The sequence below is a fragment of the Mus musculus genome, chromosome 3 (assembly GCF_000001635.26).
Source record: "Mus musculus strain C57BL/6J chromosome 3, GRCm38.p6 C57BL/6J".
Lineage (NCBI taxonomy): Eukaryota > Metazoa > Chordata > Mammalia > Rodentia > Muridae > Mus > Mus musculus.
The window spans coordinates 40,743,015-40,755,404 of record NC_000069.6 but is presented as its reverse complement, the minus strand read 5'-3'; the positions used below and the strand labels follow the sequence as shown (position 1 = coordinate 40,755,404).

Below are 12,390 nucleotides of genomic sequence, written 5' to 3'. Positions count from 1 at the left end.
GTTAGAGGAAGTGAGTATCAGGTGCATTCAAATGAATCTCTATAAGGAAAAAAAGGGGGCAAAATACACAGGGATGTCTGGCAATACTCAGCTTCCAAAGATGGAGAAGTGCATCACAGGGCTGACTCTTTAAACTATCTTAAAGCTTAAAGCCCTTTAAACTAGCCTATAGACACACACCATGAATATGCAACCTTCTATTCTTAAAAACTTAGTTTTCCCCACAAAATGGTCTTCCCAGCCCATTCATGAACTACAATCTATTTTACATATGTGTACATGTGTACTTTTTAAATCTAGTGCAGGGAACCAAACTCAGGTCCTTGTGCTTGTTATACAAGCACTTGCCAGCTGAGCTAAATAAATCCTCCACCCTTAAGTCTTATCTTTATAAAAAAATAAAAGCAAAATATTTTACTGATCTTAAATTGTAACCTATAATAGATAAGATTGCCAGGTGGTCTTTTACTAAGACCTCACAAATCTAAACAATACCTGACTTCAATTTTCCATCTTAGTTACTGCTAACATAACTTAGTTATCCAGCTCCACTTAGCAATCATTGACCCACAGATTATACCAAAGCATACCTTCAAAATCTATCTGTCTTTAACCTGTCAGGAGCATCCCTGACCCATCTGAACAACTTCTTTCTCCTTATTAAAAATCTGCCATCTACTCTAGTCAGAATCCTCTTCTAAAACTGGAAATACAGGCATATCCACAGTGCAGACACTTCAAGCTTAGAATTACTGAAAACAGCTGTAGGGAGATAGTCACATAGCATAAAGTTCCAGAGAGTATACTATAAAGGGGTTATAAAATTGTGGCGGATCTCCACTTTCTACTTGTAGAATGTCTTATCTCCACTTTCCAAATATCTCCTCATAGAGTTAGTTAGCAGTACATCCTATCTCCCTTCACCTTAGCCCATAGCAGCCAGTAATCTACTTTCTACGCATATGCATGTACTGTATTCTGGATGCTGCAAATAAAAAGACTCATACTAAATTATGTGGACTTCTGTGCTGGGGTTCCTTTACTTAGTATTTAAAGTTCATATATGGTATATCAGGCCATTCTTTTTATACTTGCATATTATTCTACTGTATAGATGTATTTCCCCTATCTAACTCATGATGGATACACAAATATAGTAACTTTGTTACTATAAATTACACCATTAATGTTATGAATTTTCATATAAAGGAATTTTGTGTACATATTTTCAACTCTTTTGGGTCATGGAGGAGTGGAATTGTTGGTCATACACTGACTGTGCTTTGAAGTATCTCACTAGTGTGTTTTGGCTATTTTCTGCTATTAAGTGTTAGAATATACTCAAAAACCCAGAATCCACATCTCAGAAGGGAGTTTGCTTTAACATTTTGAAATATTACAAGGTTCTTATAAACTTGAAGAACTGCTGGCAGTTATACTACTCTGGGGAACCACTTGTTGGCTCTGCCTTTACTTCTATAAGTTTTCACCCAATGGAGTTCTTCCCAGTGGTTGTCGTTTCTTCTTTCAAATGAAAAAACTAATTTTAAAAGTTACTCTCTAAGCTAGAATGGTTTTTGCATTCACTAAAATTACTGCGAACCTATTTTTCAGGCACTGTCCTAGTTTGGGTTTCTACTGCTGTGATTAGACACTATTAGACCAACATGAGGAGGAAGGAGTTTATTTCAGCTTACAGTGCAGTCCATCATCCACGGAAGTCAGAGCAGAAACTTGGAGGCAGGAGCTGATACAGGCCACTGAGGAACGCTGTCTCCTGGCTTGTTCCTCAAGGCTTGTACAGCTTACTTTCTTATACACGCCTTGACCCCACCTGCCCAGGGGTAGCACCACCACAACAGGTTGGGCCCTCCACCTCTGTACTAAGAAGATGCACTACAGATTTGCCTGTAGGCAAATGCTTGAGGCATCTCCTCAATCTAGAGTTTCCCTTCCCAAATAACTCGTGTCAAGTGGACAGTAAATCAGCCAGGACAGATATACGTATGTACTATGGCTTGAAACAGAAGATGATACCTGAGGGTATGATGGTAACCTTCTCACATCGGTCTTTTCTTTAAGGGGACACTGCACTCTCTCACCACGATGCTTACCTTAACACCTGTACTTCCATTAGGCATCTTCTGCAGCTCGTACGGAAGCCTGATCCTCTCCGTTTGCACAATGGGGTCATCAAATGATCGCCCATGAAGCTTTTTGAAGCCATGAATTGTATTTCTTACATTTGTGACTATCTGTTGGCAATACACATTCGAAGTTATCAGTTACTTAATGAGACAAAATGAGATACTATAATACTTAAAACCACCAAATCCCTAAACTCATACACTTAAATTCAGAATTTTATTTCATTTTCTTCTTTTCCAACTAGAAAGTAAAGTTATAGTGTGAGTATATATGTATATTAAGTATCTCTAAAATTCTCTTTCTTATCCTAGAAGTTAGTGAGACAGAGAGAGAGAGAGAGAGAGAGCGGAGGGAGGGGCGGGGGGGGGGGGAGACAATAATAATATCAAACCTAAAACTTTTCAAGTAATATGATAAAAATCTAGTGACAAATTACCTCTTTGCATTCAGCACGTGGAAAAAATCTATGTATATAGTTATTTTGCCTGCATGTATGTCTGTACACTTCTTGCATGTTTGGTGCCTGATGAGGCCAGAAGTCATCAGGTCTCCTGGAAGTGGATTTACAGACGGCTGTGAGCCACCACGTGGGTGCTGAAATCAAACGTGGGTCCTCTGAACAACAGTAGCAGTCTTGGCTCCTGCACCATCTTTTTTTTCTTTCCAGCCCCTTTCCGTCAGTGAATTACTACCTTTGATTTTGTGTTTTCCCCTTACTTCAAAAATGTTTTACTTTGAATTATGTGTATGTGGATATGGGTGTGTGGATGCCTATGAATAAAGGGCTCTTGGAGGCCAGAAGAGGGAGTCATATCTGGAGCTGGAGTTACTGGCAGTTCTGGGAAGCTAACTCTGGTCCTCTGCAAGAGCATTTTGTGCTCTTAACGACTGAGCCATTTCTCTAAACCCTTCCCCATTTTTCCTGTTTTTATTTAAACTGATTTTAATAATTCAGTTTTCCTTTTTTCTCAATATATGTTTTCTTGTGAGGCATCTTATGTATAATATATTGTTCCCATTGCTGGGAATCACCTCTCGGCCAGTAATTAAAACCCCTTCCATATAGCAGAGCTAAGCAACACTTTTCATTGAAAACAACTGATATTCTGACAAGATAATTTTTTGTTCAAACTGTACACTGTTAACTGAGATGCTGTACCTGCTTTCCTAGTGACCTTCCAGGTCAAACAGATCTTGTACTGCCATCAGAGAATGAAAACATAGGGGTGCTTAATTAACTGAATGCACGCGAGATACAATATTGAAGGCTGCTTTAAACAGAGTAACTATTTCTGCTAAATTTAAAGCAGTCAAAATACGATGGCACTAGAAAGATGGCTCAGTGGATAAGAGAGCTTGCTGCTCAATCATGAAGACTTGAGTTGGGATCCCAAAACTCACGTCAGGTGGCCTGGAAGGCCTTTAACTCCAGCTCCAAAGGATCCAACAGTCTCCTCTGGCCTCCATGTGCACTGGCCCCATTTCTGTATGCACACACACAGACACATAGACATACACAAATAAAATTTAAGAACTCTTAAAAATACCAAAATGTGACGTATAAACTAATTAAAGGAGCTATTTTTAAAGAATAACTAATGTTTATATACAATATGACATAATTAACATTTGTATACAGTTTGAACATGGAAAACATGAAACACTTTCACACCAGTTTTTGAATAAGTGAGTGAGTAATCCCCACCAAGTCACAAAGAAAGAATGGCACATTAAATTACAGACTTTTTGAAAGAGGATTTCATGTAGTTCAGGCTGGAGTTAAACTCTCTTGAGATCAGCCTTGAACACCTGATCATCCTAACTCGGCCTCCCTAGTGCTAAGTTTACAAACAGGAGAACTGTAAGAAAGACCCACCTATATGTAAAACATCAGGAATAACTACCAAGGGCTTTGGTTTAGGGAAATAAAGTTAAAACAATATAAAGCCACCAAGCTACCAGGCAAACTTTAAGTTAATACTCTATTCATATGCAGTTCAGAAGTCCGGAGATATGCTTAAATTTCACGGCCACACTGAGCCACTCTGGAAATTACCTACTTTGTTTCCTCTACTTTCTTTTACCAAAACCATTTCTTGTTTAGTCATTGAATGATCCAGAAGACTACCCCCTATAGAACGTGATCAGACAGAAAACTCCACATGGAGAAAGACATTCCAACTTTAAAAGTTTTTAAATAAATAACATGAAAAATTAGTCTATAACTCAAAGCAAATCTATTTCTCCCCCTTCTTCCACACTCCTATCCTTCTTTCTCTGGTTTTGTTTTGTTTTGTTTGGAACAGTATCTCACACAGCTTCTGCTGGCCTTGAACTCTCAATCCCATGCCTCAAGAACTGGGATTATAGGGATGTGCCACCAGACCCAGCAAAAAGTTTCTCTGACAAAATACAAAGATACTAAACTCTGTCTCACTTGCAATTCTCAAATACATACCATGAAAACTTACCATTGTGCAGTTAACTTTCCCTCTAAGAGAAAACAACCACACTAACAACATACCTGGCTCTTAGCTGCATTTCCAATGGCTCGAGTTCTGGATCCCAAAGATATACAGGCCCTGAAAAAGATGAGAACAAGAGTTCCTTTGGTTCTCTGTATACTGTTTATGTGGTTTTAAATGGTTCTTATACAGAAGTAAATTTAAAAGAATTAAAATGATTATTATGTAATTATAAGTCGTAGAAATAATATATCAACAGAATAGTGACGAGAATTTTAGAATTTAAAAAACTATCCTAATAATTGCCAATACTGTATTGGTACCAAAATTATTTTTCAAATTCTATTGCTGTGAGTAGTCATATTTAGCAAAGTAAGGCTGCTTCAATTTGTGCCCAGGCTCTGTCATTCAACAGCAAGCTATCTTGTGGGAGTTATGTAAGTGTCCTTTTCTTCAGTTCCCATACGGTGCAGGTGATGGCAACACCTGCTCATCAGGTGACATGAGGATCAGGAGAGTGAATGTAGGTAGGTGTCAAATGCTTTCAACACCTGGCACATAATGAAAGTGCAAATTCTTGCTATTCTAATCTCCATGTTGCATGTAACAAAAAAGTAAAGAATGACATTTTTATCATGTGATTGAAGGATATGTTTCCATGATTTTAGTTTTAACTATAAGAAACTACTCAATGAACAAACACTGTGTATACATAGGCCATTTTCTATCCTTGGAGAATTATAATCTATTGAAAAAATTCAACAGAATACACAGAAGTATGAAAAAGAACAGCCACTTCTACATAACAGGGCTATAGAGAAGCAATTTCTAAATTAAAACTTGAAAGGACATGGACGTATTTAACTTGTAGCTGTTTTGTGGAAAAGGGCATTCCAGGTATATAGGTGGTGCTGAGGTTGGCTACGGTTTCCCTCTAAAGGTTCATGTGATAGAAACCTGGTCCCAAAGATGGCTAAACCTTTAAGATGTATGGTTTAGGAGACAGATTATGGGCACTAAACTCAGAACATCAGTGCCAATTTTACAGAAGGATGTTAGGTCTCTTACACATACAGCATGTCCCCTTTCTGTTTCTCTGACATGCTGTGACATAGCAAGAGGTCCTTGCTATAATACTAGCAGGGAAGTATCCTCCAGTCACTAAAATCAGGAGCCAAGTAAGTTCCTTTAAAAGTTATCAAGTCTTACACGTTCTCTATAGCCCTATATAAACATTCCTGATTCTCCTTAACAGAAACATCTCATAACATCTCAAATCAATTTTACTTTTCCATAGTATATATTACCATCTAATCCAAATTTATTTCCCAGCTATATCTCTAGATCAAAATGTGAAATCTGTAAGAAACAAGGCAGACTGTCCTCATATTCAACATGGTAGCCAATGCTCACATGTAGTCAGTTAAATTTAAAATAACAAAATCCTATATCTCAAGATAAATCTCCTTCCAGGTCCCTTACATACACATGTAGCTAGTAGCTATAAAAACCCAAGTAAACAGAGAACAAATATACATGATAGAAAGTTCTCCTGCACAGCACTGGCCAGAATCACTGACTGGTAGGTACACAGTATGGGCCCTTGTAAAATGAACAGAAAAGTGGAGCTGTATGGTAACTAGGAATAATACAACTTGGCTAGTTTCATAAGAGGATTTGATTAAGACAGTTATCAAGGTCAGACTGTAAATCTGAAATATTTGCATCAAGTAATGAGAGAGAATCCATTAAGTTTCTGAGTGATATTATAGTAGTAGTAATAGTTATATGGTGATGTATAATACAAAACAAAGGTTATATTCCAGAGTATGGCTTAAGGGCTGAAATTATTTAACTGAGGCCCTTGATTTGGCCATCTCTTCATCTGCCTGTTCCTCTCAATTTTGTTATATAAGCTTTTAAAAAAAGCCCTATTTTTCTCTTCGCTGTCCCCTATCAGGGACACAGATCACAATATTCTTAGTTCTTCTGTCACTGTGTTGTTGCTTAATGAATAGTGATATGAGATAGCCAGCAAGCTCACTCCCTTGGTGAGCCTTTCTGACCCTCTTCTATGTTGCCAGTTTGGCTCTGAATCAAATTTTCAACAGCTAAGCAACTTGTTTGTTTCAAGTACAGTGCTAAGGTGTCCGGAGAGCTGACTTTCTCAAACATGGCAATCTGAGCCAGATACTTCTTTTGTTGGGCAAGTGGGGCTATACTGAACAGCTGTATGCTGACCTCTACCCACAAGATGCTAATAGCACCCTTTTTACTCCCACTGTCAACTGTGACAACAAAAGAATTTTCAGTTAAGTGTAAGATGTCCCTGTGAGGGCAAAATGGATAACATCTGAGAGCCACTGCCTTGGCATAGATCTCAAGAGTTCTAAAACATGATTCTTTAGCCATTAAAGTAAGCTGTGAAACATTTTGCTCTTGAGAGACTTTCAGTGTTTGTAAGTAAAAGGACTTAAGTTGAGAAAAGGACATCTGAATACTGTTTATCTGGGGGGTGGGAGGGTGGGTGTGTCATGGGAGAAGATGAAACGGGAAAAATGTTCTCAGAATGGCATCTTGTTGCTAAAGGCTTTCTAACATCCTTTTTAGAAAAAAAAATACTCTAGGCATATACAATTTAGTTACAACATAAAATTCAAATCTTTTATTATGGCCAGAATGATTAAATATTTTAACAAATGGAAAATAATACAAGCTTTCAAATGCTTACTAAACATAACTTATAATTAAATTAGTTCATAACTTGAGTCCATCAACAGAAATCACACAGACAAATATTTAAAAAGCTGATCAGGTATTAGGCATGGGAATGCATGCCTTTCAGCTCAGTACTCAGGATGCTGAGGCAGGAAAATCAAGTCCAAGATCAGACTGAGCTGTTTATCCAAAACCTTGTCTCAAAAATCAAAACCAGAAACTGATCAGCCATTGCAGATGCATATTAACTATTAAATTATTAGGCTAATTATTTTAGGATATGACCTTAATTAAAATTCACCCAGTCCCAACACAAATATAAATGCACAACCATTTTAAGGTTCTTTTAATGATAAATGTGTGGACCTAGAACCTGCTAACTACTACCTGACACCCACTTCTCTAAATGAAAAGTTTTACCAAATCGAAGTGATGGTCATTAATTAGTATAATGATCATAGGCTAAAAAGACTATTAATGGTATGTGAGATATCACAAGTGTATATACCTATTATGTAATATCAGATTCCTCACCCTAAGATCAAGATCAAAGAAGTGACTGGGGAACCGTTTTGTTTTGTTTTGTATTAATACTTGAAGATTTTAGAGCAGTCTTAGGTTTGGCTATGTTACAGTTTGTACTATCAGCCCTTAAAACCCCCTAAACAAATTTAAATGAAAGAACAAAAATAGCAAATATGGGCATTGATTATTTGTCTGAAGCAAAATAATCTCAAAAGTCCGCAGTAGTTTTCATCCACTGAATGTTACTCCTCAAACACATGAAACCCAACCCCAAATCTACAAAGTAAAAGTAAACAAAAAGGTACTTATTGTAACATCTGCAAAAATAAAATATGAGCAACCTGAAAGCAGAATATGGGATGGAATTAATGATTATACAAACACTAAAACAATGGAATAGAAATACCTTACATAGAGGTTAGTTAACATAACGTCAAGTTTTCTACTTTAGAAACAAATAGAAAACTACCTAAAAGTCTTATTTTTGGATAGAATTTTAATTTTTAATTTTGCCTCTTCATGTACCTATATTTCTAAGTTTAATAATTTTTCATAATATATACTTAATAAATTAATAAATCATGAGTAAATTATTGGTCCTGGAATTATGGTGGTTATGTGGCTAATGTTCACATTTGTTTATCTAGAATTTCAATAGAGATGTGATGGGTCAATCTAGAAAAAGAGGAGGCCTAAAACATTGCAGACTACATTTGGAAAGAAATCAAAGCATTCTGTATTCACTAAAGCTACTCTGAAACATACTGTCACATTCTTAAACTACTAGAACTATTTTAACCTCATCATTTAAAGATGGTTTTACACTGATCTTGGCTGAATTAGTTTAATTTAAAAATATAGTATGGATCATTCATCTTTCCAAAAAAAAAAAAAAACACATGAACAAAATTTTCCTCATCAAATTATAGGTGAACAAGAGTGTACAAAGAGTTTTTTCTTGTGCAAGTATTAGTTGTGTTCTTTGCCAACAAACTTTCCAGAAAGGAGAAAGAAGTGAACGTGTGGACACACGTTTCCATGACATAATGCTACATAGTCTTTCATCAAGAGTTCATAATGGAAACACTCCACAATCCTGTTTACACAGGATCGTTGCCTCTGACTCACCAACAATTCACTCTGTAGACACGCACTTTGGGTAGTAGCTTCTAACAACGGCAATTTCCACTAACTGAAAGATACTGCCAATGTACAGCTAAGATTCCCATTGTCCGAGTCTCATAGTGAATGCACCGTTAACCTAATCCCTCCGGAAACTGGTCAGATCATCTCAAATTCTCAAGGACACCACCTCATCTCTCCTTTCTATAAACACACAGACAGATAAATAAATAAATAAAGCCAATGACTTCTAGTGTTAGGAAAACTGCCCTTCGTTTTCTTAGGTGTGCAATAACCAGGGGTCACTTTTCTGAGAAAGCTGTCGCTCAGGAGATGGGGGAGGGAGGGCAGAATGCAGAGCTCTAGCCGACTTCCTAGTACAGGATAATCCCAGGTCACCCCTCTCTGGTTGCCTCAGACCTTTCTTCCCTGTCCAGGACGCCATGCCGAGGTGGCCCCCCCATGGCCTCCTGCAGCCCAACGCAGGGGCCCCAGGGTCAGGGATGTCTGCGGCAAGCAGAGATGAGGCGAGCCGAGCAGCCAGAGGGAAGCCCCTGCCCTCCTCGTCTGGCTGTAGACGCTGCACCTGTCACAGGGGGCGTCCCGGGCCCCACCCCAGGAAAGGGGGCGTGCGGCACTTACGGCGTGCACCTGTCGCTGTACTCGTTGGCGATGGTCTCGATGCCGCCGCTCCTCGCTACAGCGATGTAGCAGTTGAGGAAGCCGAGGTCAATGCCCACCACCGACATCCCGCTTAAGGCTCGGGCTGCGGAGACCGCGTCCCGCTGCGGGTCCCCACTGCGGGCGCTGCGACTCCTGCGAGAAGCAAAGGAGAGGACCCACTCTCTATCGGAAAATCTAGGGCAGGGCGTCGGAACTGCGGAGGTGGAGCCGCCCGCCTGAGCCGCGCCGCCTCCGCCCGGCCCGCCGCCTAGTCTCCACTGCGGTTCGCCGCCCCCAACCGGCAGTTACTGCGGTCTGCGCCTGCGCGCTCGGCCCCGGGAGGCGCGAGCCACCGGTCGGCTGAGGCTGGGCGGCCTCGCCCTCGGCCGCTCCCGTCAGCGCTCGGCAACGGCTCGCTGCGGAGTGGCAGGTTCGAGAAAGAGCTGGAAAGAGGGAGGGGAGGCCGCGGAGCCGCGGGGCAGGGCGGGGCGGGACGGGGCGGGGCAGCGGTCGGGCGACGCCTGGGGGGGGGGGGCGAAGCCGTCTCCCGGCAACGCCGGGGCAGCGGTGTCTCGCGGACGCTCTTCTAAGCGCCGCCCTCCTAGCAGCGCCTCCCTCCTCCGCGTTGCTCTCCGCAGCACCGCTCGCTCTGGCCGCCCGCATCCTCCCAGGGTCCCCGAGAGCCACAGCCTGGGATCTCACCGCCGGCCTCGCAGCCCCGAGGGGCCGCCCGCGTGCGGCTCGTGCTGAGGCTCCTCCTGCAGCCCCTCTGTGAGGTGGTGCCCATTGTGCGGTGCCAGGGTCGCCCGCTTCTCAGAGCTACCCTGCTGCGCCCGGTCCCAACCTGTCACCTTCCTCCATGAAAAAGTGGTTTTCTAGGCCCTGGCCTGCTTGCCCAGGGAGCTTCAGAGAAGAAGCCTGCCTTGTGAGGAGGCGTGCTGCCTGTGTGCACTTGAACAAGTTTTAGCTCATGCTTACGAAGTCTGGCGGTCCTGGTCCTTTCCATGCACATCCCAGTGTGAATTTGGCTCTTTTTTATCCAGCCCCTGTGTCCCACGTTCCTTAGGGTCCAGTTCTTCATGTATCTGTGGGCTCTTCTTATCTAGTTCTTCATGTACATTCTGACCCTTCTCGTCCAGTTCCTGTGTCTGGTGACCCTTCTCATCCAATTCCTTGTGTAATCCCTCTTCCAGCTCGTCCAAGTTTTTGTGTGCTTCCTGTTTCACCTTGGAATTTGACACGGAATTTTTATCCGCATATTCAGTACTCTCATAGTCCGTATTTGTGCTCCTTCTTAAGTTACTCAATCGCTTCACTATTAACACTGCTGTTAGGGCGGCAGCAGCAAGTGTGGCAATAGCCCCCGCTGTTGCTATAATGAATACAAAATACATTTTAGGAACTATACCAAGTCAACTGGGACGCCACTATTGTTCCAACTCTAGTGTCTCTAAAGAATCTTTTTTGACTTCAGAGTCTGCAGGGGGCATGCTCTGACCCACTCAGCACTTTCTTAGGAGACCACCTACCTTGGCTTCCCAGCAGGCTGTGCGCACACAGAGCAGGGATTGGATGCTTCTGGCCCCTCAGAACTCTGGGTCTCAGTGGCTTCCACTACTAAGTTGCCCCATTTAGCCATTATCCTAAGGGATAATGATCTGCCGCTGGCTAGATTTATTCCTGGATATCTTGAAGCTCTCCTAGGACCACGAATTTCATTTTATTTGTGTATGATGTTTTTGGAATCTCACGTGTAAAAATTTTTTTTCCTATTAAACCCTTAAAATATTAAGTAAAAAGAAGGCATTGATGCCAGGAACAAAGAGTTCTGATTCTTTACAGCTAACAGGAGGAAATGAGTACTTAGTAGTTAAAACAGGACAAGCACTTGGAAGTTACATGGATTCATGTAGTAACCCCAGGCATACATAACCTTTACTGCCTCTAGGACCTTTGGCAATTACTTTCCAAGCCGTGGGCTCAGTGTCTCTTAAGATAATATTACTCCCTGGACTGTTTTCAGGCTAAATGTAAACACAGCATTTATGCATGACATCAACATGTCAATATAACTATGCTTAGCTGCTATTGGAATATAAGGATAATGGTAATTTATATTGATCCTGTAGCTAGGAAACTTGCTGCACTCTATTGTAGATTCTGGTTCTTTTAGCTTATTGGACCCTCTCGGTTTCAAAACATATAGCCTGTGAAGGACCTCCTTCATTTTGTCCTTTTATTATTGCTTTCTCTAATGATAAGTACGATCACCAATAAAATGTAGACTATAAGGAATAGTAGTGAGCATACTTGTCTCTAACAGAAAATTTTGTGTTTATAAGAAATTTAAACCTAAATATTGCTAGTTCGCTAAGTTTTTCTTTTCTTGATGCTGAAATTTAGCAAATGCTAATCATTGAATGAGACCCCTATTCTCAACCTATTACTCAGTGAAAAATATTAACAAACTCTTTAACACCCTCCTATTCCTCCGACAAATCACCCATAGTCACACTTGTGATAATTATGTAGAACATTTGCATCTATATTCACTGACCAGTTTGCTTCCTTTACTCTTAATCAAGACCAGCTTTTTTAGGTTTTTTTTTTTTTTAATTGATGACCAAGACAAGTTACAGTAGAGTTTATTTGGAACTTACAATTTCAGAGTATTCGTGCTCATGACCATTATGGTGGGAAGCATGGCAGCAGGCAGGCAGGCACGGCACTGGAGCAGTAGCTGAGAGCA

General features: G+C 40.8%; 1 protein-coding gene across 3 annotated transcripts in view; it reads right to left on the bottom strand.

Moving 5' to 3' along the window:
* The window catches only part of Hspa4l (heat shock protein 4 like), a 51,604-nt gene extending 40,699 nt beyond the window's left edge, over positions 1-10,905 (bottom strand). The window contains exons 1-4 of one of the 3 annotated variants that reach the window (XM_006500766.4): positions 10,620-10,905; positions 9,621-9,794; positions 4,673-4,730; positions 2,115-2,255 (exon numbers count right to left, since the gene is read on the bottom strand). In XM_006500766.4, coding sequence (XP_006500829.2) covers positions 2,115-2,255; positions 4,673-4,730; positions 9,621-9,727 — 306 coding nt within the window. In that variant the 5' untranslated portion in view covers positions 9,728-9,794; positions 10,620-10,905. Of the gene's footprint in view, positions 1-2,114; positions 2,256-4,672; positions 4,731-9,620; positions 9,795-10,343; positions 10,435-10,619 lie in introns of those variants that run through there. The other 2 variants (XM_006500767.4, NM_011020.3) reach the window with 2 other exon arrangements.
* Positions 10,906-12,390: the final 1,485 nt, after the last annotated feature.